At 30.9% G+C, this 25384-nt stretch overlaps 2 protein-coding genes across 8 annotated transcripts in view; one reads left to right on the top strand and one right to left on the bottom strand.

The window, feature by feature from the left end:
* The first annotated feature begins 407 nt into the window (after positions 1 to 407).
* The window catches only part of LOC140440724 (probable peptidoglycan muropeptide transporter SLC46), a 33071-nt gene continuing 8094 nt past the window's right edge, over positions 408 to 25384 (top strand). Inside the window, exons 1-6 of one of the 7 annotated variants that reach the window (XM_072531088.1) lie at positions 408 to 439; positions 2788 to 2820; positions 7439 to 7517; positions 18468 to 18725; positions 20654 to 20828; positions 22731 to 22935. In XM_072531088.1, coding sequence (XP_072387189.1) covers positions 7442 to 7517; positions 18468 to 18725; positions 20654 to 20828; positions 22731 to 22935 — 714 coding nt within the window. In that variant the 5' untranslated portion in view covers positions 408 to 439; positions 2788 to 2820; positions 7439 to 7441. Of the gene's footprint in view, positions 440 to 2787; positions 2821 to 7188; positions 7381 to 7438; positions 7518 to 18467; positions 18726 to 20653; positions 20829 to 22730; positions 22936 to 25384 lie in introns of those variants that run through there. The other 6 variants (XM_072531094.1, XM_072531090.1, XM_072531089.1 and 3 more) reach the window with 6 other exon arrangements.
* Positions 3593 to 4417, bottom strand: LOC140442392 (uncharacterized). The gene has a single exon (XM_072533465.1). It carries the CDS (start codon positions 4415 to 4417, stop codon positions 3593 to 3595), a length of 825 nt encoding a protein of 274 aa, XP_072389566.1.

Raw genomic sequence — 25384 nt, 5'->3', positions numbered from 1 at the left:
ACTCTGAAACTCCGTGGACTTTGATCGGCCACGAAAGAGCCCTGATCCCTAGACTATCATAAACAACGCTTATATTGACAATCATAATGATAGGAAAACGCACTAACATTGATGATATAATACAAACTGGCGGAAATTCAAAAAATCGTCAATTAAATGTAAAATCAAAAACATATTTAATTACGATTTTTTTCCGTCATTCATGATTTTATGCAACACTACATAAATAAAAACACTTTCACATAATTACTGTTTTATTTATTACATTGTGCCTTCTATTCATATGCATACCATCTACGTAAATATAGATATTTTAATTCTTATCTTCACAATTAGTAGTAGCATTGACAAAGGTATACAATATGCTAATGTTAATAATTTATACAGCTTATTATTAACAATATTATCCATGTTTATTTCCAAAGTGTCTGGTGAACAAGTAAGTGAGGTTACGTTTTTAGTTGGTGGATGATCTCGATTTTTTATCTCCTTCCGACAGACAAAATTGAGAAAATTAATTTAAATGTTATAATTCTCTTCATTTATGGATATCTTCTTCTTGTACTGTCTATCCGTTTTGGATGTTTTACTGTATCAAATGCTTTATGGCAATCAATGAAGCATGTATAAAAAATATCGCAGTTCACATATCTACATCGTTGAAATTTTTTTCAGCACTTTTATGATAAAGAGAGCCTCTCTCCTACCCACTGCGTTCCGAAAACCAAACTGTGTCGGGCTGATTTTTTCTTCGCATAGTCTATATATCCTTTGATGTATGATTTTTAGAAATAACTTTAAAATGTGACTCATTAAGCTGATGGTCCGGAAATCATTGCAGGATACGGATTTTGTCTTCTTTGGTACAGCAATAAACGTTGACTTTGGCCATGATCTTGGTATTACTCCGTTTAAATATATGTCATTGAATATTTTTGTTAGTCGTTGTTTTACGTTTTTATGCATATTAAATGTATCGTGTTTTTGTTCCAACAACTCTATCTCTTCATACTGTGTTTTCAACCAATTTCTTTGGCTTTTCGTATTTCAGTTCTTATTTGTCTCTGAATATTTTTGTACATCCTTTTCTTATTCTTTGATTTGATTTTCTTCTTTCTTCCATGAGTTGCACTATATTGTCATTCATCCAACTTTTTCTCTTCTCTTTATTTTCTATTAGATGTTCTTCTCTGATCTTGTTAAAGGTTTTACATATATTCTGGAGTGATTCTTCTGTATCTTATGTTTGCTCCATGTTACTTAGCTTTTCTGAAAGAATCTGTGCCACTGTCTCCTTTTTTCCTTATCTTTTAGTCTTCTCATATCGAATTTTTTGTTACTATTCTTTTTTGTTACCATTTTAAATCTAAACCTAAATTTACCAATAACAGGAATATGATCTGACGATACGTCAACACCGGGGTAACTTTTAATTGATAGGCATCCATTACGGAATTAATTATTTATGGATATATTTAAGTATATCCATGTTTATAGATATACTTGATAAAAACGCCGATATATTTTTTTGAAATTACGACTTTTTTAAGATGTTTTCAGTCACGCTCGCTTCTTCTTCTCATACCTATTTAGATGTGTTCGCCGTCTCATATTCTTCTCTTTCTTCTGATAATAAGTTATTATAGTATTGCATCCATTGTTTTTCTGGTATTACCTGTATTGATATTTTCTCTTTTCTTTCTGTGTTCAATCATTCTTGCTACGTTGTTTACATTTTTTATCCAATGCTTCTTCCGCTGCTTCATGAATACTTCTGACTATATTAGTATGTATTTCCTGGAATGATTGATTTGGATCATCTATAATCTTTTGACCTAGTCTTTTCTGGTAAAGAAAGCGCGCATTGTCTTTCATAAAAGTATCTACATTATACGTTGGGTCTTCTATTATTTCATATTAATCTCTGATTATTAGAACAAGAAAATTTTCCAGAATACAGTGAAATGTTTTGAAATAAATAGTTTCGCCATAGGTAATTTAATGACAAAAAAATATCATGTTGTTCCATCAGTTCATTTAACTAAATTGTAATTAAAAAATATCAAAATTTTGCTTTTCCGTTTCTTATACATATGGGCGATTACTGTAATTTTTAATGTAATTTTTACGTCCCTCTAGGCAAATAACTGATATTTCTTAGTTCTATGTTTTTTTTTTTTTTTTTTTTTTTGGCTTAGACTTATCGTCATACAGCCAGACACAAAAGGACTAAGACAGTCATCATTATAATTATTTACCTAAATGCCCTATCAAAATAAAAGATTATTACATCGATATTAGGAGAACAGGGACACACTCTTCTCGCTAGTTTTATGGTTTAAAGATTTACAAAAATAAAGCTTCTAACGTTATTTATCTAACTAAGTGATAAAATATATGAATAGTTTCGTAAATGGTGCACAAAAATATTTTTAATCTCTTAATATGTATGTCAAGACCGTCCCTGTCCCGATCGTCCATTTTTAGTTTGTACTATTAAAAAGCTAAAAACATTTACCAGGAAGAATTATTTATTATTATTATTATTTTTTAATCTTCATTAGTTCTTACTATGTCCATAACTTTACTCCATTTTTAACTTTAAAAGAAAGTTAGATATTTTCTATAATATCCTGTCGCGACGTTGTAATTCAAGACCATCAAATTGATATATTTTCCACTCTATGATTTCATATTTCCCGCCAATCTAAAAGTTACTATCACGTGACATACGTTCTTTTACTGCAACGTTTTAATTACATTATTAATTTAGGGTGGTTTTTCTAGTGTCAAGACGTCCACATATCTTCATAAAATACGGTAAGTTATAAATGTCTTTGCGTTTTTACCAATTAAAGTTATTGCTTCTTGGTTAAAATATACATCAACCCATAGACATAGACGCGTCAGTACGACTTCAGCAAATTTATTGGCACGAACGATGTGTGCGCAAAAATGCTTAGATCTATTATACGTGTGCCTACATAAAGTTAACCCGCACAAATGCTATGTCAGTAGTTAGTTTCTGGGCATCAAAGAATATTTACGCGTCAATTTGCTTAATTTAATATATAGGGTAAGAGCACCAGTTATTGGCCTCTTAAGGAGAGCATGTCGATATATCTATGAAATGTTTTGTCACTGTGGCCTATTGTAACTATTTTTAACACCATGGATTTTTATTATTATTTATACATATTGCAAAATTTTATTACGTTAATATTTTATGTGTGAAAATATTTTATATGTGTTCTTTTGTAAACGTGCAAATGAACCAGTTATTGGCCACCCTGTTCCAGTTATTGACACCATATGTGTTAGTGATTGGCCATCATTTTTGAAGAGATATTTTACCAAATAATTCGTAAGTTAAAATAGATAGATAGGTAGGTGTTTGGGTAAGCAAGGATTTTGTGATGAGTGTGGACACAAAAAAAACACGTGTCAAAGTAAACTTTTATTTTTTATTTTGGCAAGATTCGCAAACATATAGGTACTTGATCTGTGTCACCATAGAATCTTGTTATGCAAGTTACATGATATGTTCTAAGATACATTTGACATCTAATGCCTTCTTTACACTCTGTAATATTTAGTACACATAGATAACAAAGGTAAATGCTGAAAAGGTTTGTTTCAATATTTGGTAATCATCAGATTGAGTTTTACAATTATTTGGACATAGCTCTTTAATTTTGTCATTGCCAACTATTTCACAAAATTGTTTATAAGAAATTGTTGTATTTCGATCAATAATTGTTGGTAAATCATTGTGCTCATCCAGATTATCTTCAGTTTCAAATTCTTTCCCAAGATATTTTGAATAGTCAAGAGCAGAAGAATTCCAAGGAAATATACCGCATGCCCTAAACCCACTTCTGATAACATCTGAATTTAACCTATCTATAGCAGATTTTAAAACAGGGGCAAACTGTACTTTCGTTAACACTTTTTGGGGGTTGTCTCTCCTAAACTGAAGCACAGCTTTGTTCCAAAAAGTTTTTAAAGGCTTAAATGCAGCCACATCCGCTGGTTGCAATAATCTCGTGGCATTAGGATATAACGCTACTAAAATAATTTTTAAATATGTACAAAGTTGACTTGTCTGTACAGTAAAATGGGTTTTATGCCCATCAACAAAAAGTATCACAGGACGTGTAATATAATTTCGATCTAAATAAGGGTTAAATATATTTCCAATATATTCATAAAAGTTTTTGTTGTCCATCCAACCATTTTCAGTTAAACCAATACCCCACGAATTCGGCACAGCACTTAGTATATCATTTGGCAATCTTTTATGGGGATAAATTATCATAGGAGGTAAAATATTGCCTATTGCAGAAAATGTGAATATAACTGTTAAGTTAACCTTTGGGTTATGTTCAATTTCATAGACGTTTCTGGAACCCTTCATAGCCAAAACCTTTTTATTTTTGGGACATGGATAAAAACATGTCTCGTCACCATTGAAGATTCTTGTTGGGTCTTGAAGAACGTCTGAAAGTCCTTTTTTATTTAGATAAGATTTTATGTTGTCAAACCATTTGGTAATACCCCTTAAAGGAGTCCTTAATGTCGTCAACACGAACAGGATATCCTCGATTTTGACAATGAAAAATCCAGAGTTTCAGTTGTTCCTCTTCATCCTTCGAAAGAAATGGATCTGGTCCATGGGTTATTTTGTAATGAAATTTTTCACTTTTCCGGTAACTTATAGTGGCTCTGGGAATATTAAAAATTCTTGAGGCTTCTCGCTCACTCATTTTTAATTAACTCTAACGCTTTTTTAACATCGTCTTCGGAATACTTTTTTTTATAATTGTTTTCAGTTTTAGATCGTTTTGGCATACTTTCTAAAACAATTTATAATAATTAGTTATTGGCCACATATAAAACACTAGTTATTAACATATGTCAATCACTAGATTCTTACAAAATCTAATGTTTCAGTTATTGGCCATCTAGGCCAATAACTGATACATTGATAATTTCATGCATTAGTAGTTGGCCACCTTAAAATTTACGTTATTTGTATAAATAACGTTATATTCGTTATGCAGTTTGGAACAGGACATAGACTATATTCTCACAAAAACATAAAATATAAAGTAGAAAGAAAATTGCAGTATATAGTACTTACCGACCAACACAAGTTTCTATAGGTAAATAACAAAATTTCGGTTGCAAACTAGCGGCACAGAACAGTGTCTCATTCAACATCGAATACTGACTAAAATTTAATGGTTACCTTGAAACTAGATGTGTCATACTCTAGGAGACATGTGGCCAAACTTAAAAAAAGTAGTTAGAATTAACAAAATACCAACATTTTCCTAATTCTAATCAAAACATATTAGTAGGCCAATAACTAGCACATGGCCAACAACTGGTGCATTTACCCTATATAATATATATATATAATAAAATATTTATTAATATTATTTTTTATGTGATATGTTTTGTATTATTTATTAAATGTTCATAATTATATTAGCCTTTTGTATTTCAAAATAATAATCTCACTAAATCACTCTATGACACAGAACTGTCAATTTTGAAATACGTTTGTGTCATATCCTCGGTAGTATAGTAGTCAGTATCCCCGTCTGTCACACGGGAGACCGGGGTTCGATTCCCAGTCGGGGAGGACTTTTTTATTAATATTATTACAACACATGCGTAAGTAGAAAAGTCATGTATATTATTGTCATTTTTTAATACTTATGAATATTGCATTTTGATTTGTATTGTATTATTATATTGAATTATGTTGCAGTTTATTGTATTGTACAATGAATTTTACTGCAGAGTATGTGTAAAAATTTTTTTGCATTCAACTCCTCTCATACATACATGAAAATAAAAATATACATTTTCATCAAAATATTGATTCAATCCTTCATTTACTATACTCCTATGAGAGGTCAAATGTTATTTATTAATTGTTAGTAAGTTGTTATTAATTCTGTTTCTCTTTCTGCTATGTCTTACCTCTAGCATTACATATGTAATGATTGTGCAGATTGACTCCCATATAAATTTGTAACGACGAACGCGTGTATAGAAGTATAATTTCTACCCGTAGTCCCAGTGGACTGCCACACCCGTTTTTTTTTTATTTTGTGTCTCTTTATGTATACACTGTACGTTACATTTTCTTTTAATGTCTTCACTTCTCTTTCAATCTCTCAACGTATTTCCTGTAATTCTTCTCAGTACTCTCATCTTTGTCGTTTCCAGTAGCCTTTGTGTTGTGGCTGTGTTGGGTCTTGTTTCTGAGGCATATGTCATTATTGGTCTTATACTGGCTTTATAAATTCTTGACTACATCTCAGTGTTAATGTGTCTGTTTCGCCATATAATGTTATTAAGGCATCCTGTCAGTTTATTTGTTTTTTGTACTTGATCTTTCACTTCTTTGTCCAGGTCTCCATAGCTGGACAATTTAATTCCAAGATATTTCATTTCCATTACTTACTGATGCCATCAATTTTTATTTTACATCTGGTTGGTTCTTTGCTGGTTACTATTTAGTTTTCTGAGATGAGATTTTCATATTAAATTCTTTTGCTCTTATGTTAAATCTTTGGACCAGTCTTTGCAGACTATCTTCATCTTGGACTATCAATACTGCGTCGTCTTTTTTTTTTCTGCTTAAGTATATTATGAATTACTACGTACTTGCACTTGCTATTATGATCTCTTTCCTTGTTGACATCTTGTATAAAACTAAACCGTCGCACAACCAGAGCACCCCTACGCGTAGAATAATTGGCATAAATCAAAATCACTCGCACGAACGTGTGTGCGTGCATAGCGACGTGCAAATTAATTTGCTTAAGTCAGTACGCACCTTTAGACTTGAAATTTCCTTAACACAGCTAATAATACAAAACCCATACGGAGCTGCTCGATCTTTCATAGGCGTCAACATGGTATTATAATCGTGAAAAATGTAATCGTGATTACATTGAAAAGTTAAGAATTATATTGATTAATATAATGAAAATTTGTAATTAAAATTTGAATAGGTAACTATTATATTGTCAAATAATAGATTATACGAAAGAAAGTAAAAAACAATTAAAATTATTGTAATAAAATACCACTTTAATTTGATAACGAGCGCACATTTGTCTAATACCATTCTGGTAACTGACAAATTTGTTTTAAATTGCCTGTAATAATAATTGTATGCATGTCTAAGTCTAAAACACAAGAATAAATCATCAGTTAAAGAAGGCTCCGAGAAAAACCGTAAGTTATGTGCAAATCCATTCGATATTGATCGAAATACGAATTATTTATCGCTGCCGAAATCCGCTAATAGTTTTTCAATGATACTTATATCTTCATACAAGTAATGTATTTCTTCTGGTATTTTTATTATTTTTTTTTATCTATAAATATGAATTTTATTATAATTTTGTTGTAGATTATGAAAATGGCATGTAGCAACAAGATAACTGTAGAAGTTCCTCTATTTCTTAATTACGTATATTTTTTGTTCACATGTAAGTAGCACTTTTTATTATTTCTTTAATTATAATTCGCACGTTTATGTTTAATTTAGTTTAAATATATGAATATCTAGAATGAGCACCTCTGTATATATATATATATATATATATATATATATATATATATATATATATATATATATATATATATTGTTATGATGTGTTTTTTGTTTGAATGATGAGCAATGAGTATTTTTAATAATATAATATATAGGGTTTTTATCGCGGTTCTCAAAGAATTAGCTTGTAAGTATTTTTTTAAATTATCTTTATTATAACTATTATGAAACACACATATATATCTAACCTAGCCAATGTAAATTTAAAATAAACTATCTTTAAATTGATATTCTTATAAAACTAATTAAATTCTATAGACAATGTAAAATTTAAACAAACTATCTTCAAAATTGAAATTGTTATGACACTAACTAAATTATATTAACAAAATTTTGTACCTTTCTTTCACTGAATGCCTAAATGAACTGTTTTCCACTATATAGATTCTAATCACCACTGAATGTCTTCGTACTTCGGTTATCCTTGTTTTTGTGAAATTACTTTTTCCAATTATCAGCTTCTACCAATTTAAGATATAGTTTTCTTCACCAGCATTTATACACCACCAAGCAAACCAGCAAACACCATTTATATTTATTCTTCTTTTCAATATACCAATATCCAATTATTATAAGTTGATTTATACTAATCTCCAATCATAATATAATTTTAATTCCTTCCAATGTCCATCCAATATTCTTCTAATATACTTTTATAATCTTCAATAATTATTTGTGTATAATTATAAATGTGCATTAAATATATGCATAATTTTTAATCTTCATTTAACTCACTATATTAAACAATTGGACTATTTGTACTTGATTCACTGACTCCAACTAACTTTCATATTTCTTCCTAAACTTTTCTGACTGACTTCTTGAAAATTCTGAACAATTTACTAAATGTGTCTACTAACTTTCATAATGAACTGGCCTGACTTCTGACTAAAAACTCCCTCTTGAATTAAAATCACGGGTATTTATATCTTTTTGGATATTCCAGAATCATCTGGTAAGAAACCATGTTCGATCTCGTTCTATTTCTTCGATATGGATGTTCTCGAAAAAATATCTGTTCCATCCACCGACATAATCATTATTCCAGAATGTTTGACCGTAAACAATGGTCACACTCTGCACTCTGGAGAATTCGTTAATGTTCCATTGATAATTTTGTTGACATTTAGGCTTTTCAGATCAGAATAAACACTTAAATCATTAAATATATATAAACTAAACATTTTAAACTAACATTATTATTATAACCCCACTTTATATTCCTTATAATTCTTAATTTCTATCTGTCACTTCGAGAGTATTTTTGGTTGCCTATGCACATGGCTCACTTAAATATATTTACAACATTAAAATACAACTTTTTACAATTATTATATGATAATTTCTTAAAAATACCCTCACATAAATAATTTTTATTAAATTCTCTAGTATATAACTTATTTAAAACAACCAAATATCTAATATTATGTAGTATATAACTTATAAATTATTTTCTATAAACCCTAATCGTATCAATACCCCAAAATAATATTTAAAATAAATAATTTACTTATTATTTTTTTAAATATTAATTTTCTCATACCTTATTAAATTTAATAAATTAATAATTCAATTTTTTTTTTATTATTTAAAATGTGTTAAATACATCCCTGTTCGCTGTCTATGTCAAAGCAGAGAACAACGGAGCACAGTTCGGCTATTCTATAGTCAAACTGTCATGTCAAATGGGGCAATGGATGCGATATCAGAGAATAAAATATAACCTTAATTAAAAATATAATCGATATGGTGTTCTGTTTGTTTATAGACAAAATCTAGGAATTATTTCCATTCAAAATAACTTTCATCAATATAAATTGGTAAGTTTTTTTTCACTTTATTATATTAGAAAGACATTTTTATAGCAATTATAGTATCAATTTTGTGTCTAACCCCAAATTATGATTTTTAGGGTACAAATTAATTTCCATATATACAAAATTCAACAAGTATGATGTCAAATTGATTCAAAATAATGAAATCTACCATCTACCATTTAACAAATCAAGTCTATTGAATAAAATGGATATATCAGTAAGTTATTAGTGTTATTATATTTGTGTTAAAGGTATAGAAATCATTATTCAATCTCTTCATGATATTGAAAAATGTCGTTGATATGAAATATGCCTCTTAGTCTGTTCTCTGCATCTATTAACACATAACTATTTAGTCCATTCTGATTTTCAATTGTATATGGACCTTCAAACATTGGTTGTAATTTCTTACAACGGTTTTCTTTAACATTACTTTTTCTAAGTGAACGAATTAACACTAGGTCTCCTTTTTGAAATGTGATTGGTTTTTTTATATTTCGATTTTGTCTTCTGATATATTTTTCAGCTTTCCTCCTAATTCGGTTATTCACTTTCTGCATTACTTGTTCTAACATATCCTGATTATATTCACTAATCCACTTTCTGTTTCCTATATGGCCAAACATTAAATATTCTGGTACTTCCTCTGTATTCAAATTATGTGTATTATTTAAAAAATACTCTACTTGTGGTATATGTTGCTGCCAAGTTTCGTGTTGATTTTGGCACAGTATCCTTAAATATTTTATAACTTCTTTAATATATCTTTCTGCGGGATTTGCCTGAGGATGTCTGATACTTGTAAAATGAATGTTGATTCCCTTTTTCTCACAAAATGTCCGAAATTTTTGGTTGTTAAAATATGTAGCATTATCTATTATGCAATTTCTAAATGGTCCTATTTCTTCGAAAAATTGATTAATATATAATTTTAATGTTTTAACATTTGTTCTAGAGCAGGGATATAGTTTAATAAATTTTGTATATAAATCAACTATCACTAGTATATGCTTTTTTTCTGTTGGACTGAGAACTAAATTTGAAATAAAATCCATGGAAACTGTATTTAGTTTTTCATATACAACATTAGATTTATATGTGTTCTGGTTTTTGAAATTCTTTTCTTTGTTTAGTTGACATATTGGGCATTGGGTAGTAATTTCTTTTGCTATACTTATGTCATTCTTTGCAAAATAATTGTCCCTAAATAGCATCCATAGCTTTCTTGAACCAATATGCATATAATTGTTATGTAAATTTTTCAATATTTTCTTTGCTAAAGTTCTAGTTATTACATATACTTCTATGCCATTTATTATTTTATAATATACTCCATCTTTCCTAAGGACTTTTTGTTTTTCACTCAAATTGATCTGATCTCTTATAATTTCTTCTTTAGAATATAATCCAGTACTTTCTACTAATTGATTTAATCCAATTTTTATTGTTCGCTGCCCTTTTTGTGGTGTATTTTCTAACCTTGATAAAGCATCTGCCACTATATTGGATTTTCCAGAAATGTATTTGATTTCAAAGCAGTATTCACTAAGTATTAGACTCCACCGATGTATTCTACTGTTTCCATATTTGTTATTTAATATAGACGTTAAAGCTTGGTGTCTGTTTCTATTGTAAATTCATTACCCAACAAATAAAATCTTAATTTTGTGACACAGTGTATTATACTTGCTAGTTCTAATTCTGAAACTGAGTAACCCTTTTCATGTGGCTTTGTAATTCTTGAAATGAATTGTATTGGGTATTCGACCCCATCATGTATTTGTAATAATACCCCTGATAATCTCTCTATTGATGCATCTGTTCTTAATATGAATGGCTGTGTGTAGTCAGGATAGTATATTTTCAAATTTGACAGAAAAATGTTTTTAATTTCTTGGAATGCTAGTTCTCTTCTCTGATCCCATCTCCATTTTACACCTTTTCTCAGTAGTTCAAGTAATGGAATTTCTTTTATACTTAGATCTGGTATCATCTTTTTATAATAATTAATTATTCCAATAAATCCTCTTAAAGTTCTTAAATTGTGTGGTGTTTTATATTCCTGAATGACTTGTGTCCGTTCTGGATCCATTTCGATTCCCTTAGTGTTTAGTTTATAACCTAGATATATGACTTCTTTTTGAAAAAATGTACATTTTTCTTGATTTATTTTTAGTCCAACTTTGTCTAATCTATTTATTATAATTTTTAGGTGTTTCTCATGATCTTCAGCCGTTTTAGAAAAAATTAATATATCATCAATGTAGTGAATTACAAAATGTTCATATTGATCCAAAATATCATGAAGACATCTACATAGAGCACTGCAAGATGATTGAAGTCCAAATGATACTACTTTGAATTGATATACTACTCCATCTATCTGAAATCCTGTATACTGTCTACTTTTTCTTTCTAGAGGTATTAACCAGAAACTATGCTGTAAATCGATTTTAGTGAAAAATGACATTCCTGTAATTCTTCCTAATATTCCATCTATACTCATTGGTGCTTCAAATTGCTTTTCAGTAATCTTGTTAATATTCCTTGCATCCAAACATAACCTGATTTCACCTGATCTTTTTCGTACTACTACTATGGGGTTAATAAAACGTGTGTCTGCCTTCTCAATGATCCCATCTTCTAACATATTATTAATTGTTTTGTTTACTTCTTCTCTGTATTTATATGGTATTGGGTATGATTTTGTTTTAAAATCTTTTTCTTCTTTAACTTTTATACTATGGATATAATTTTGTGCAATTCTATTTTCTTTATTGACAAGTCCCTTGTGTTGCTGCAATATGGAAATGACTATTGATTTATATTCTTCAGGGCAATTTAAAACTTTCCTTCTTTACAAATCACATTATTCTTCAATATGTACTCATTATTCCTTGCTTCCAATTTTACGCACTCCGCCTCGTAGGCATCCATCTGCTTAAAATTTCCATTCCTTAAATATTCACTACAATAATTATTCTTTACATTCTTTTGGGACATTTCCCTATCATCAAAATACATTTCTTCTTCATAAACATCATTATTTTCTTTTAATAATATCCTATCAACTCTTATTCCTTCTTCCACCTCATCTTTCTGCATAAATTTAATTATTTGCCTTTCCAAAGTTACCATTTTTTCTTCAAAATCTATCTTTACTTTCTTCTTTTCCAATTCATCATTTCCCATTAATATATCAACACATAAATCCTTGACAATAAATCCTTGCATATTAATTTCTTTATTAAGAATATTAATTTTAAAATTGGCTAGTTTATCAATTTCACCCAACTTCTTATTATTTGCACCAACAATTTTAATTTTTGGAATCTTTATTATATCTGATAATTTTAATGTATTAAAAATAAAATTCTCCGAGACTAAAGTACTTTCTGAACCAGTATCTATCATAATCTTAATCATTTTATTTTTGGCCAAAGCATTTATATAAATTAAATTAATAGATTCAATAATTTTATCTTCATCTAAAGAAATAAATTCAGAAGGTTTTTCATAATAGCAATGGCCTAACTTGTAATTCAAAAAGTTTACTGCACAAAATTTTGATTATTAGAATTGTCAGATTGTATCTGACCACTTGGATCTGATGTACTATGTCTTTCCCTACTATGACTTCTACTCACATTTTCTTGCCTTGTACGATTTCGTTCCCTGTCTTCGCAGCTCCTATTCCTTCGAACACAATTTACCTGTCTGTTATAGTTAGGTCGCTCTGTATTTCTTCTATTGTTAAAATCTTGTCTATTATTATTAGTACTGTTATTAAAATGTTGTCTATTATAATTACTGTTATTATTATTAAAATTTTGTAAATTATTACCATATCTATTATATGATTGTCTATATTGTTGATTATCATTTTTATTATATTGAAAGTTATTATTGTTTTTTCTGTTGATATTATTACTTGTCATATTGCCTCTTTGTATTCTTTGAATAAAATTAATAAAACTATCTATTGTTTGAATATTTTGTACAGTTACGGTTTGCACAACATCAGCATCAAAATGTCTAGATACATTTAAGACTGTTTCATCCTCTCTAAGTGGTGGTTCTAAATATTTTGCAACTGTTATCAATTTCAATGCATAATCTACCATATTTGATTTTAAATTTTGATTATACTTTCCAAAATATAGAATTTCTCTAAACTTGGCTTGCTCTAATTCACCCCAATAATAATTTAAAAATTTATTTTCAAATGTTTGAAAATTATCTAAATCATTCTCAATACTAGCAAACCAAGTTGCTGCATTGTCATTTAATGTCATTCTAATATAATCTTTAATATCATTAATATTATTCACAAATCTTAATTTATGTTTTAAACTATTTATGTATACTCTAGGATGCAAATTTTTTATATTACCAGAGAATTTAATCCCAGTCTCATTTGTTAAATTTAAGTAAGGTCTCCCTATGTCTCTCATTTGTGAAATATCATCTATTCTCTGTTCCACATTTCTTATTTGATTACAATTTATTTGGATATTTTGTTGTATATCGTCTAATTTTTCTTCTGTGTTTCTCCTGTCTTCGTTAATTTTTACTTCTAAGTTACATTTCTGTAACTCTATTTTCTGTTCTATATCTATCTTATTATCTTGAATAATCCTCTTTACTTCTGTCCTCTCATTGTCTATCCTTTTCTTGTAGTCATTCCGTATACTTTTTATTTCATTTGCTACTTTTTTCTCTGCAGCTTCAAGTTTTTTATCCATTTGTTTTACAATTTTATTATTATTATCTTCTATTTTCTTTTCTAATTTTCTATAATTCTCTTCCAATTTCTGTTCCATTTTTTTCATGTCTTCTTTGACTTCTTTTGAATTCTCTTCCAATTTTTTTATGTCTTCTTTGATTTCTTTTGAATTCTCTTCCATTTTTTTCGTATTCTCTTCCATTTTCTGTTCCATTTTTTTCATGTCTTCTTTGATTTCTTTTGAATTCTCTTCCATTGTCTTGTTCATCTGCATCATTAATGACATCAAAGCTGCCATATTGACATTTTCCTCTCTTTCTGGATTCATTTCTGCAGTATCTTGTGGAACTTGAACTAAACTCTCCTCTTGTATAGGTTGTGTTTCTACTTCCACATCTTCTTCATTCTTTTTGCTTCTTGTACCTTTCTTTCCTTGAGACATTTTGAGACTTTACTTGTTCAAATATAATTAAAAATAAAATCTATAATTTTTTCTTTCTACTGATAATTAATTTAATTATATGAGAGCACTTATCTTCCCAAACTAATTCTTTTAAATAGAGAGCCACCGCGTTGGGTGCCAAATTGTTATGATGTGTTTTTTGTTTGAATGATGAGCAATGAGTATTTTTAATAATATAATATATAGGGTTTTTATCGCGGTTCTCAAAGAATTAGCTTGTAAGTACTTTTTTAAATTATCTTTATTATAACTATTATGAAACACACATATATATCTAACCTAGCCAATGTAAATTTAAAATAAACTATCTTTAAATTGATATTCTTATAAAACTAATTAAATTCTATAGACAATGTAAAATTTAAACAAACTATCTTCAAAATTGAAATTGTTATGACACTAACTAAATTATATTAACAAAATTTTGTACCTTTCTTTCACTGAATGCCTAAATGAACTGTTTTCCACTATATAGATTCTAATCACCACTGAATGTCTTCGTACTTCGGTTATCCTTGTTTTTGTGAAATTACTTTTTCCAATTATCAGCTTCTACCAATTTAAGATATAGTTTTCTTCACCAGCATTTATACACCACCAAGCAAACCAGCAAACACCATTTATATTTATTCTTCTTTTCAATATACCAATATCTAATTATTATAAGTTGATTTATACTAATCTCCAATCATAATATAATTTTAATTCCTTCCAATGTCCATCCAATATTCTTCTAATATACTTTTATAATCTTCAATAATTATTTGTGTATAATTATAAATGTGCATTAAATATATGCATAATTTTTAATCTTCATTTAACTCACTATATTAAACAATTGGACTATTTGTACTTGATTCACTGACTCCAACTAACTTTCATATTTCTTCCTAAACTTTTCTGACTGACTTCCTAAAAATTCTGAACATTTTACTAAATGTGTCTACTAACTTTCATAATGAACTGGCCTGACTTCTGACTAAAAACTCCCTCTTGAATCCAAATCACGGGTATTTATATCTTTTTGGATATTCCAGAATCATCTGGTAAGAAACCATGTTCGATCTCGTTCTATTTCTTCGATATGGATGTTCTCGAAAAAATATCTGTACCGACATAATCATTATTCCAGAATGTTCGACCGTAAACAATGGTCACACTCTGCACTCTGGAGAATTCGTTAATGTTCCATTGATAATTTTGTTGACATTTAGGCTTTTCAGATCAGAATAAACACTTAAATCATTAAATATATATAAATTAAACATTTTAAACTAACATTATTATTATAACCCCACTTTATATTCCTTATAATTCTTAATTTCTATCTGTCACTTCGAGAGTATTTTTGGTTACCTATGCACATGGCTCACTTAAATATATTTACAACATTAAAATACAACTTTTTACAATTATTATATGATAATTTCTTAAAAATACCCTCACATAAATAATTTTTATTAAATTCTCTAGTATATAACTTATTTAAAACAACCAAATATCTAATATTATGTAGTATATAACTTATAAATTATTTTCTATAAACCCCTTATCGTATCAATATATATATATATATATATATATATATATATATATATATATATATATATATGTATATATATAAAAAAATGTGCACTCGTATGTGAATGGGATATTTTCGGTCAATTTGGAGATAAAAAAGACAAGAGTTGTGCTACTTTATCTATTTATTGAAGACGTTTCGCCCAATGTTCATTGGGCATCATAAGTTCATCTAAAAGAGTATTATAAGCGATACATCTATATGAAAAACAATTAAGTAAATGATCTTACCTTTAAAAGATCTGTAGCATTAAGATGTTATTATTGTGAAGAAACATCAAAAATTAATCTATTAAATAAATCAGCAAAAACACAGAAACACAGAACGCCGGAAGATTCCCAATTAAAGTAATTTTATATTAATTTTTTTTTAATTTAACTTTTGAAAACATTGATTGATTCTAAAATCTATCAAAAAATGTAATTGTCAATTTTGAAATGTTATTTACCGTAACCGAAACGAAGAAATAGAAAAAAGATTAAATTGCCTTAACAAAAGTGATGACGCCATACGGTTACCTTCCACATGGAGACCTCTCATAAAGAAAATATCACCCCCTCCATCCTCGAATCAAAATCCCACTGTCGGAAATGTTCGCGCCAACTCTCGCACCAACCCCCACCTAGGCCACGTCACCATCGTCGGTATAAATGAACCGTCCCCTGGTCCCAGCCGTAGTAGTGCAGTGACTAGTGAGTGTAGTAGTGTCTGGGGGCTCGCGAGATTAAGACCTCGGAAGCCCTGAAGAAGACATCAGAGAGGATGTCGAAAGCTCGGCCCAATGGATATCGACGCGGTTCAACCCGGAAGACTGATTTTTTTTAATGGAGAAAGTATTTTAAGGAACTCCTAAATACAGAAAAACCCACAACGACAGGGCAACAAAGACAGTACCAGTTAGCCGAACCTGAAATACCAGACCCACACTAGCTGAAGTAAAGTCCGCAATTTCGTCCCTAAAAAACCATAAAGCCCCAGACTCAAGACCCCAGACTAAAAAAAAGGGGGGGGGAGAAAAGCTCTACCTTGAGATATATCATCTTATAAGAGAAGGCTGGGAAAGAGAAGAATTCAGAGACCGATAGACCAGATATTCGTCCTACGCCAGGTGTTGGAAAAAAGCTGGGAATTCAACCGCGATGTACACCATATCTTCGTGGACTTTAAACAAGCTTACGATTCTGTTAGCAGAGAAGCATTGTGGGAGACCATGGTAGAAATGGGAGTATCTGGAAAGCTGGTACGATTAGCACAGGTGAGCACAGAGAACGCTTCCGCACGGATCAGAATTGGCAGCACCACGTCGGAGGAATTCCTCATTGACACCGGGCTTAGACAAGGAGATCCTCTCGCCCTCCTGCTATTTAATTTTGCACTGGAACATGCGGTAAGGAAAGCTCAACCACAACTGACAAACGGATTTGTCGCCCAAGGATCAAAAATACTATTGGCGACAAGATTAAGTACATGGTGGTTACGAAGAACCCAAGACCAAGCGTTAGACAAAACGTAAGAATCAATGAATACAACTTTGAAGTCGTCAAAGAATTCAAGTACCTGGGAGCGATCATAACATCTGAAAATAAATATAAAAAGGACGTGGCAACCAGGATCATTGCAAGAAACAGGACATATTTCATATGACTTAATCAAAAATACTCTCAATACCAGCAAAAATAAAAGAGTGTACAAGACAATAATTCGTCCCACAGTAACGTATAAAAGCGAGACATGGACTCTAAACCAGCGGGAAACGACAAAATTACTAGTACTGGAAAGAAAGATACTGCGGACTATCTATGGGTCTTGAAGAGACGAGACAACAAGAGAATAAAGAATAAGATACAATGATGAACTCCAGACAGTATATGGAGATGAAAACATAGTACGCTACATTAAAGCAAACCGAATAAGATGGGCGGGCCACTTACTAAGATCGAGTGACGAAAGACTCATGAACATCACATTCTGAGAAAGGCCCCATGGCAGAAGGTCAGTTGGCCGCCCAAGAAAGAGATGTTAGGACGCAGTAGCCAGTGATCTATGCAAAATGGGAATACAGCATTGGTAGAGTTGTAGAGTCAAATGAGATGATGATACCTGTGTACAGCTTCCTTAGCAGCGTTTATATTTTTAGGCGGTCCACAGTTTAGAAAGTGGAAGATCGCATTTCAATCATTTCTCTACTCTACTATAATATAATTTCTCTTCACTACTATATAATTCTTTTTTTTTAGCTTCAGTTATAGCAAATTTAATTATATATCGAACTTGCTACATATCACTCGGTTATGAAAAAAGCGATTGTGCTCAGTTGGGAAATAAAGATAATAATGTAACTCATCACTATGAAAAAATGGTTCAATCTCATGCAGATATCATATTATTGATAAAGTCTCTACTCGATTTACTTCTACCGACGTTTATTTGCCTGATAGCTGGATCATGGTCTGATAAGCATGGCAGGAAACCAGTTATGTTGTTAACTTTAGGAGGTGATGTATTTTGCATTATTTTTTAGTTTTTTTAACAAATAGGAACGAATGGAGAAAACACACAGCGGACTGTAGAAGAAAAATTATAAAATAAAATAAGAATAGGCTGATCTCAATCCAAAAATTATTTTTAAGTAAAACATTGCTTCAGCTTCTACAATTTTTATGTATGCATAATTAGTTGGTAAACAATAAAAATGCTTCTACTTGCAGGATGATATGTCTATATTTCCAATAACGATGATAAAGTACAGAAGACAGTTGGGCTAACAGCTGAGTGTCAATAGATCGCAGCGTGGAAACTGATCTACTACGTACAACACCCTGCCAGGCACGTAAGTCGTCTACAGACAAAAACATCGAAAAGTTTATAATACCTATGTTTGTCTGTCAAAAGATTAGATCTACTGACAAGGCTTGATTCCATCGTAAATCGATAATATCAAGAGAAATTAGGACTCGTGCGACAATCGTAGCGAAATACTATTGCCTACTGTAGTTAAGTCACATTTTTTTAGCCTTTCAACTCTCGGAACTTCCAAGAGATATATTTGCCACCTTTGGTTAGAAAAGATCAACCGCTCGAATAAGTGTGTCAACCAAATGTCCGAACCTGAGATTCTTCTCGTACTGATCAGGATTACCATCACAACGAGTCTCAGTAGGATACTAGCCTGTCTAACCCAACTCAGTTTAAAATATAGCTAAAATAGCAGATAAAAAAGCAGATTGAAAAAATATCAGGGAAAATGTGTTCTATATTTGTATCTAATCAATAATTAAAGATGTTTAAGAAACTGTAGGAACCTTAGATGAAAAAGTATTGCATATTTTAATCAAATAATTCAGTAGGAGCAAATTTTGTTTAAGATAGATGAGATAGACAGATAGACAAGATATATAATGTTGATTTTCAAGGAATAAGAATCAGTTTTCTTGATAATGTATGTAGCATTTTAAAAAGTATCAACCAGATATTTTATGCAAACTTACTAGCATATATGGTAAAAAAAGCGCATACACAATTTCATTGCCTGGAAAGGTTATAGTAATGTTTTTGTATGTATGATTTTCCAAAGAAAAAAAAATTCAAAACTCTTTCATTATTCTTAGAACCATCTGAATATTAGACAAATAAGCATTTTTTAAGCTAGAAAGTTTGCTATGTAGACCTGTCTACGTATGAATTTTTCATTGTAATTAAGAATTGGAAGAAAAACCTTAGTTGGCGTGAAATACTCCATCAAATAAATAAATATGTAAAATAGTATTATTATAGAGGAATCTGCATTTTTCCATTCCGTACAAGAGAACAGGCCACCCGTAACACTTAAGCATCTTGTATCGGAGGTTGAAGTCCAATTTGCGATCAGTCAGAAACTTACGAAGCCTCAAAAAAGCATTTCTGACTTGTTCAACTCTGCTCTTTATTTCATTCTCGGGGTCCCAACCCTCGTTCAGCAAACAACCCAAGTATTTAAATTGCCTGACCTGTTCGATTTCTTCTCCAGAGACATATATCTTTGCGTTGGGGTAATCATTTCTACTTATAATCATTGGTTTTGTCTTCTTGATATTTATTTTCAAACCCCGAGCTTCACTTGCAAGAGTTAGATCTTTTAAAAGGCATTGAAGATCTTCGATGTTATCTGCCACTATGGCTGTATCATCGGCATACCTGATGTTATTAATAAATATGCCATAAACTTTAATACCCTTATTAGAGTCTGCCACTGCTTCTGCGAAGGCTTTTTCTACGTATAAATTGAACAGCATTGGAGACAGTGTACAACCTTGCCTTACTCCTTTTTAATGGAGAAATCTTCTGTTTCGTTGAAATTTTGAAGACGTTCTGTTGCTGTCTGCATTGTAAAAACAATAAAACTAATTTAAGTTAATATTTATATTTGAAACTTTAATTTTTGTAGGTATGGCTTTAAGTTGTGTGCTAATGACATTATATTGCCTATTTGAAGATTTATCTCCCTGGATATTTTTGGTAACTGCAATACCAACCATGCTAACGGGCAATAACACTACATTTTTTGCCATAATACTATCCTACATATCCGATACTTCAACAAAGGAAACTAGGGGCATGAGGTAAGTTCTCAGTCCATTATCACACTAAACTATTTTTTAATATTGTTTACTCGTGTCGATTTTGTCTCGCTTATAGTAATTTTGTATGATTGTATTAATGTTACGATGACATGAAAAGCACCGTGAAAAGCTTGATGACGCAAATGCTTCAGCGGACGGGCCTCAAAATATTACACAAAAGACGATCCGGAGTCTGAACGGACCCATTCTTAAATGGGTGAACTATGCTTACATGAAAAAAAACTGTACCAGTAACACATTATTTTTATAGTATTGAACATTTCTTAGACTACAGCATACACCTTACTTCAAAATGCATTCTACTGCTGAGGCTAACAGAGGCTAACAGACTAAATAACAAATACATACTATTTGTACAATGTACACAAACTATCTCTGATTTTGCGTGTTCTAGGCATACAAAATTGTTACATTTTACACATATTTTACTAGTTTTTCTGTCTTTGCCTCTACGACACACATGGCACTGCCCCCTTGTATTGTTTGATTGTTCTACTCTGGGCTCAGTAATATTCAAAAGTTCTGCCCATCCTGGGCCCCAAAAGCCCATCGAAGTCTCTAAAGTTTAACGAATTCTGAGACCGGTACCTCTTTGAACAGTTGGTAGAGTTCATGGTTGTACCTGAATATCCATACTCCGTTTTCGTTAACGTTCCTAAGGAAGATGTTTGGACCTATTACCGATAACGAGGCAATTATTGGCTGAAGTGTTCTGTATACGGTAATTTAAAAAAAAAATAAGGAAAACGTTGCAAGGTTTTTCTACACATTTTTTTAAATTAAAAATTATGAGTGTACCACAATTATGATCGGAACATATTCCTAACTGCGTTACGTCAATTCAAGAGGGGCCAATAAGTCTACGAGAGGCTCAGGAAATATATGAAATTCCCAAGTCAACTTTAGAGAGAAATAACAAAGGGCCAATGAAGAAAAAAGGGAGACAAACCATTCTCACACAAAATGAGGAGGACCATTTGGTTCAGCTTATCGTATTATCAGCAGGAGAATGGAGCTATCCGTTCGACAAATAACATATTCGGTGTGCTGTGAAAGGTTATTTGGATCGAAAAGAAAAGTAAAATGAGACTATCCGGACTGGGTCCGTTCTTTTTTATTTCGATATAAGAATATCCTAACGCAGAGGCTTTGTGAAAATATCAAGAGGGCCCGCGCAGGTGTCTCTCACTGTTAAAGTGAACTCGCAGGTGAACTTATATTTTGATAATCTCCAGGATACCTTGAAAGATATCCAACCTAATTCCATAATTAATTACGACGATAATCATGAGTGTGTAAATATATAGTATTTTCCCCATAAGGGCCATCAAAATTACACTGAGAATCGCCACTAGTCCCGTGGTTAAATGAGAAATCCAATTATGGGTGACAATGGTTTATGAGTAACAGGGCTTACGGAAACCTTTAGATAACTTCCGAATGCTGTTTGCAATCCGCTACTAGACATTGAGATTAAGCTTCAAAGTAGACTTTGAAGATGCTACTTGATGGGAATATGGTGCTTTGTGGTCGTCTTTCTGAAATCTGTTCCATCTACTGTTTGTTCTTTTTATACACTTTGATTGCGATTATTGATCTTTTACGGAAGTGGATAACACCTCTTCAGCTCACTAGTGTGAATCGACTTCTTCGAAGCTCTAATATAATTTAACGTCCTATTATCGTTGTTTTTCTCGTTTAGGTGTTTGTATTTTGAGCTACCAATAAATTATTTTTTTATCCACACTGCTACAATCCACTTTTCTGCAATATTTTTGAATCGTCAATTAAGAACACCGGAAAAGGGGTAATAAATTTCTACAAACATTAAAAACTCATAAAACTTATTGATATTTAACATAATACCCTATTTTATTTTAGAATGGCTTTTTCTGAAGTGGCCTTAGCGACTGGATCTCTCTTGGGAAGCATTTCAAGTTCTTACATATTTTACGCCACAAATTATCCATCCATGTTTGCCATTGGTTTAGGATGTGTATTAATGAGTATAGCTTATACAATATTTTTTGTACCCGAATCTATAGAAAATATTTCCAATTCTAAGGAAATAAAAATAGATAACGAGGTAAGCATAGACATAAGCTTAGGTTTTGTATCATAACGAAATACGTCAACCATATATGGACTGAGCGCAGCTGATACAAAAAATAAACTAGAGACAACTACTAGACACGTCGAAACAAATAAAAGATTTACGATCATAAACTTTAGGTGATGTCATTAATTAGTCATAATTATTGATGCTAAAGTAAACAAAAGTATTAGTGTCATTTTGAGAAAGTTTCGAAAAGTTTTAGTTGCGAAAATTTGGGTCTTATGTCAGAAACCTTTACTACCCTACCATCTTTATTTTATTTAATAGCTGACGTGACTTCTTCAATGGAATCGAGGGTCCTGTTTGGCATTCCGTATTTTCACTGGTATTCTGCCTTCCATCTGCAAAAGTTACTTTAACATATTTCTTCCAAGTGTCTAGTCTCTCTTCCAGGCTTAATAGTGGTTTGCTTAGTTGCCTGTTAAACACCCAACTCTTCTAAGCTTGTGTAAGTCTGCAGCTTCATTAAATTTTTGAGCATATTAAATGAATCATCTTTATGTTTCAATATCTGTATTTCCTCACATTGCTCTCTTGGCCGTATGTGCTTAGCTATTTCGAATTGCTCTTTTGATCTTTTGGTTTGCCTTTTATATAATGTCGTGTCCTGATCTTTGAACTTTTATCTCTCCTGCATCATATCCAAAATCTCATTTGTCATCCACGATTTTTTCTTTATTTTTTATAGTTACATTAGTTGTCCAAACTTGATCGTAAAACACCTATTTGTACTAAATAATTATTACTGTTATTAATTTTCCATTAAAACATAATTATGCTGTAATGGATTTGAATCGATAAAAATTAATCTGCTGTTGTGATACGAAACAGGTACCTACTTAGATTTTCAATCAAATATTTTAATATACTTACCATTATTAGTGCGGGCGATTGTGTCAAAAATGTGCTGTGATTTTATTTGGAATCCAGAAATCAAATCTAATATTAATATTTATATGTAAATCAACATTTTCAATGGATATAATTAGTATCCAGATCCATTTCCATACTCTCAATGTCCAACTTCGAGCCAAATCAATCTCGGCGGTCAAAACTTACCAGTCCAACAACTAGGATAGTTTTCACAACAAATGCAAATGGCAGCACATCCTACATCACAAATCCAGAAAAATTTCGCTCCAAGCCAGCCAAACCAGTCAATGAAGCTACCTCAACCTCAATACCACTATTCAGTCTAAAGTACATTACCGCAATATCACCCACCCAGCACATCTAAAACAAATAATAAAGAATGGCAAACAGTTCAAAATAAAAAAAACGTGCGAGAAATAGTCCAGAACAACATCTCAAACTTAAACCAACCAAAATAGATAACTATTGGCTAAACACACCAACAGCAAATAAATTTAATGTATTTATTAATGAAGAAGCAGAGACTGAAGAGGCAAAAAACAGGAAAGGAAACCCTCACTGATTTTTATTGCTGGTGTTAAAAATATCCAACCATTAAACGAGCTATTAAACACTATAGCCGAAGACAAACATTTAATCAGAGTACTGAATGAAGAACAAATCAAGGTACATGCCCAAACAATTAAAATATAAGACAGTATAGTAAAAGCACTTGATGAGAAAAAAACCGAATATCATACATGTCGCAAGAAGCAAGACAAACCCGTATTGGTTCATTATATTCATCCCACTATGGATATACAAGAATTTAATAAAGAAATAGAGAGCCCAGGACACATCGTTCTACAAATAACGAATATACGACAAAGAACTACAAAAAAACCCTACCACTGTTTTTTGTGGACTTGAAAATGCAAGAAAATAATAAAGAAATTTATAAGTTGGAATATTTACTCAACGCAAAAATCGATGTCGAAGATCCAAGACTAAAAAGAGAGTTAGTATAATGTACTAGATGTCAAAGATACAGTCACACAAAAAATTTCTGCTATCATCAATACAGGTGTGTAAAATGTACTCTAAATCACCCAACGTCTGACTGCCCTAAAAAAATAATCACCCAGCGAATTACAAACGATGCAGTGTACATAAAAAATTGCAGGAAGCAAGATTTTCAACCTTAAGATAGAAAGAATCACTAAACGAACTACAAAACCAACAAATATAAGTACAACACAAAGATCTACATATGTTCAAACGGTAAATAATAATCAACAAAAGATTCCAATGATCACTCAGACAAATGACATACAGGAGTTAAGGAATGTAATGAAAGGGCTTATGGAACAAATGGGCTCTATGCTAAACTTACTCACATCACTTGTCTCAAAAATGAACTAATGACTAATACTCTAAAATTTGCACTATGGAATGCTAATGGCCTGACAAAACATAAACATGAGTTGCATGCATCATAAACTAGACATAATATTGATTTCAGAAACACACTTCACGAAAAAAAAGTTTCATACAATTTTATATCATT

Source organism: Diabrotica undecimpunctata, chromosome 5 (assembly GCF_040954645.1).
Source record: "Diabrotica undecimpunctata isolate CICGRU chromosome 5, icDiaUnde3, whole genome shotgun sequence".
NCBI lineage: Eukaryota > Metazoa > Arthropoda > Insecta > Coleoptera > Chrysomelidae > Diabrotica > Diabrotica undecimpunctata.
This window is presented reverse-complemented; position numbering and strand designations above follow the sequence as displayed.

Excerpts from the sequence above, each read along its gene's own strand:
- LOC140442392 (XM_072533465.1), bottom strand. The coding sequence starts at position 4,417 with ATGAAGGGTTCCAGAAACGTCTATGAAATTGAACATAACCCAAAGGTT.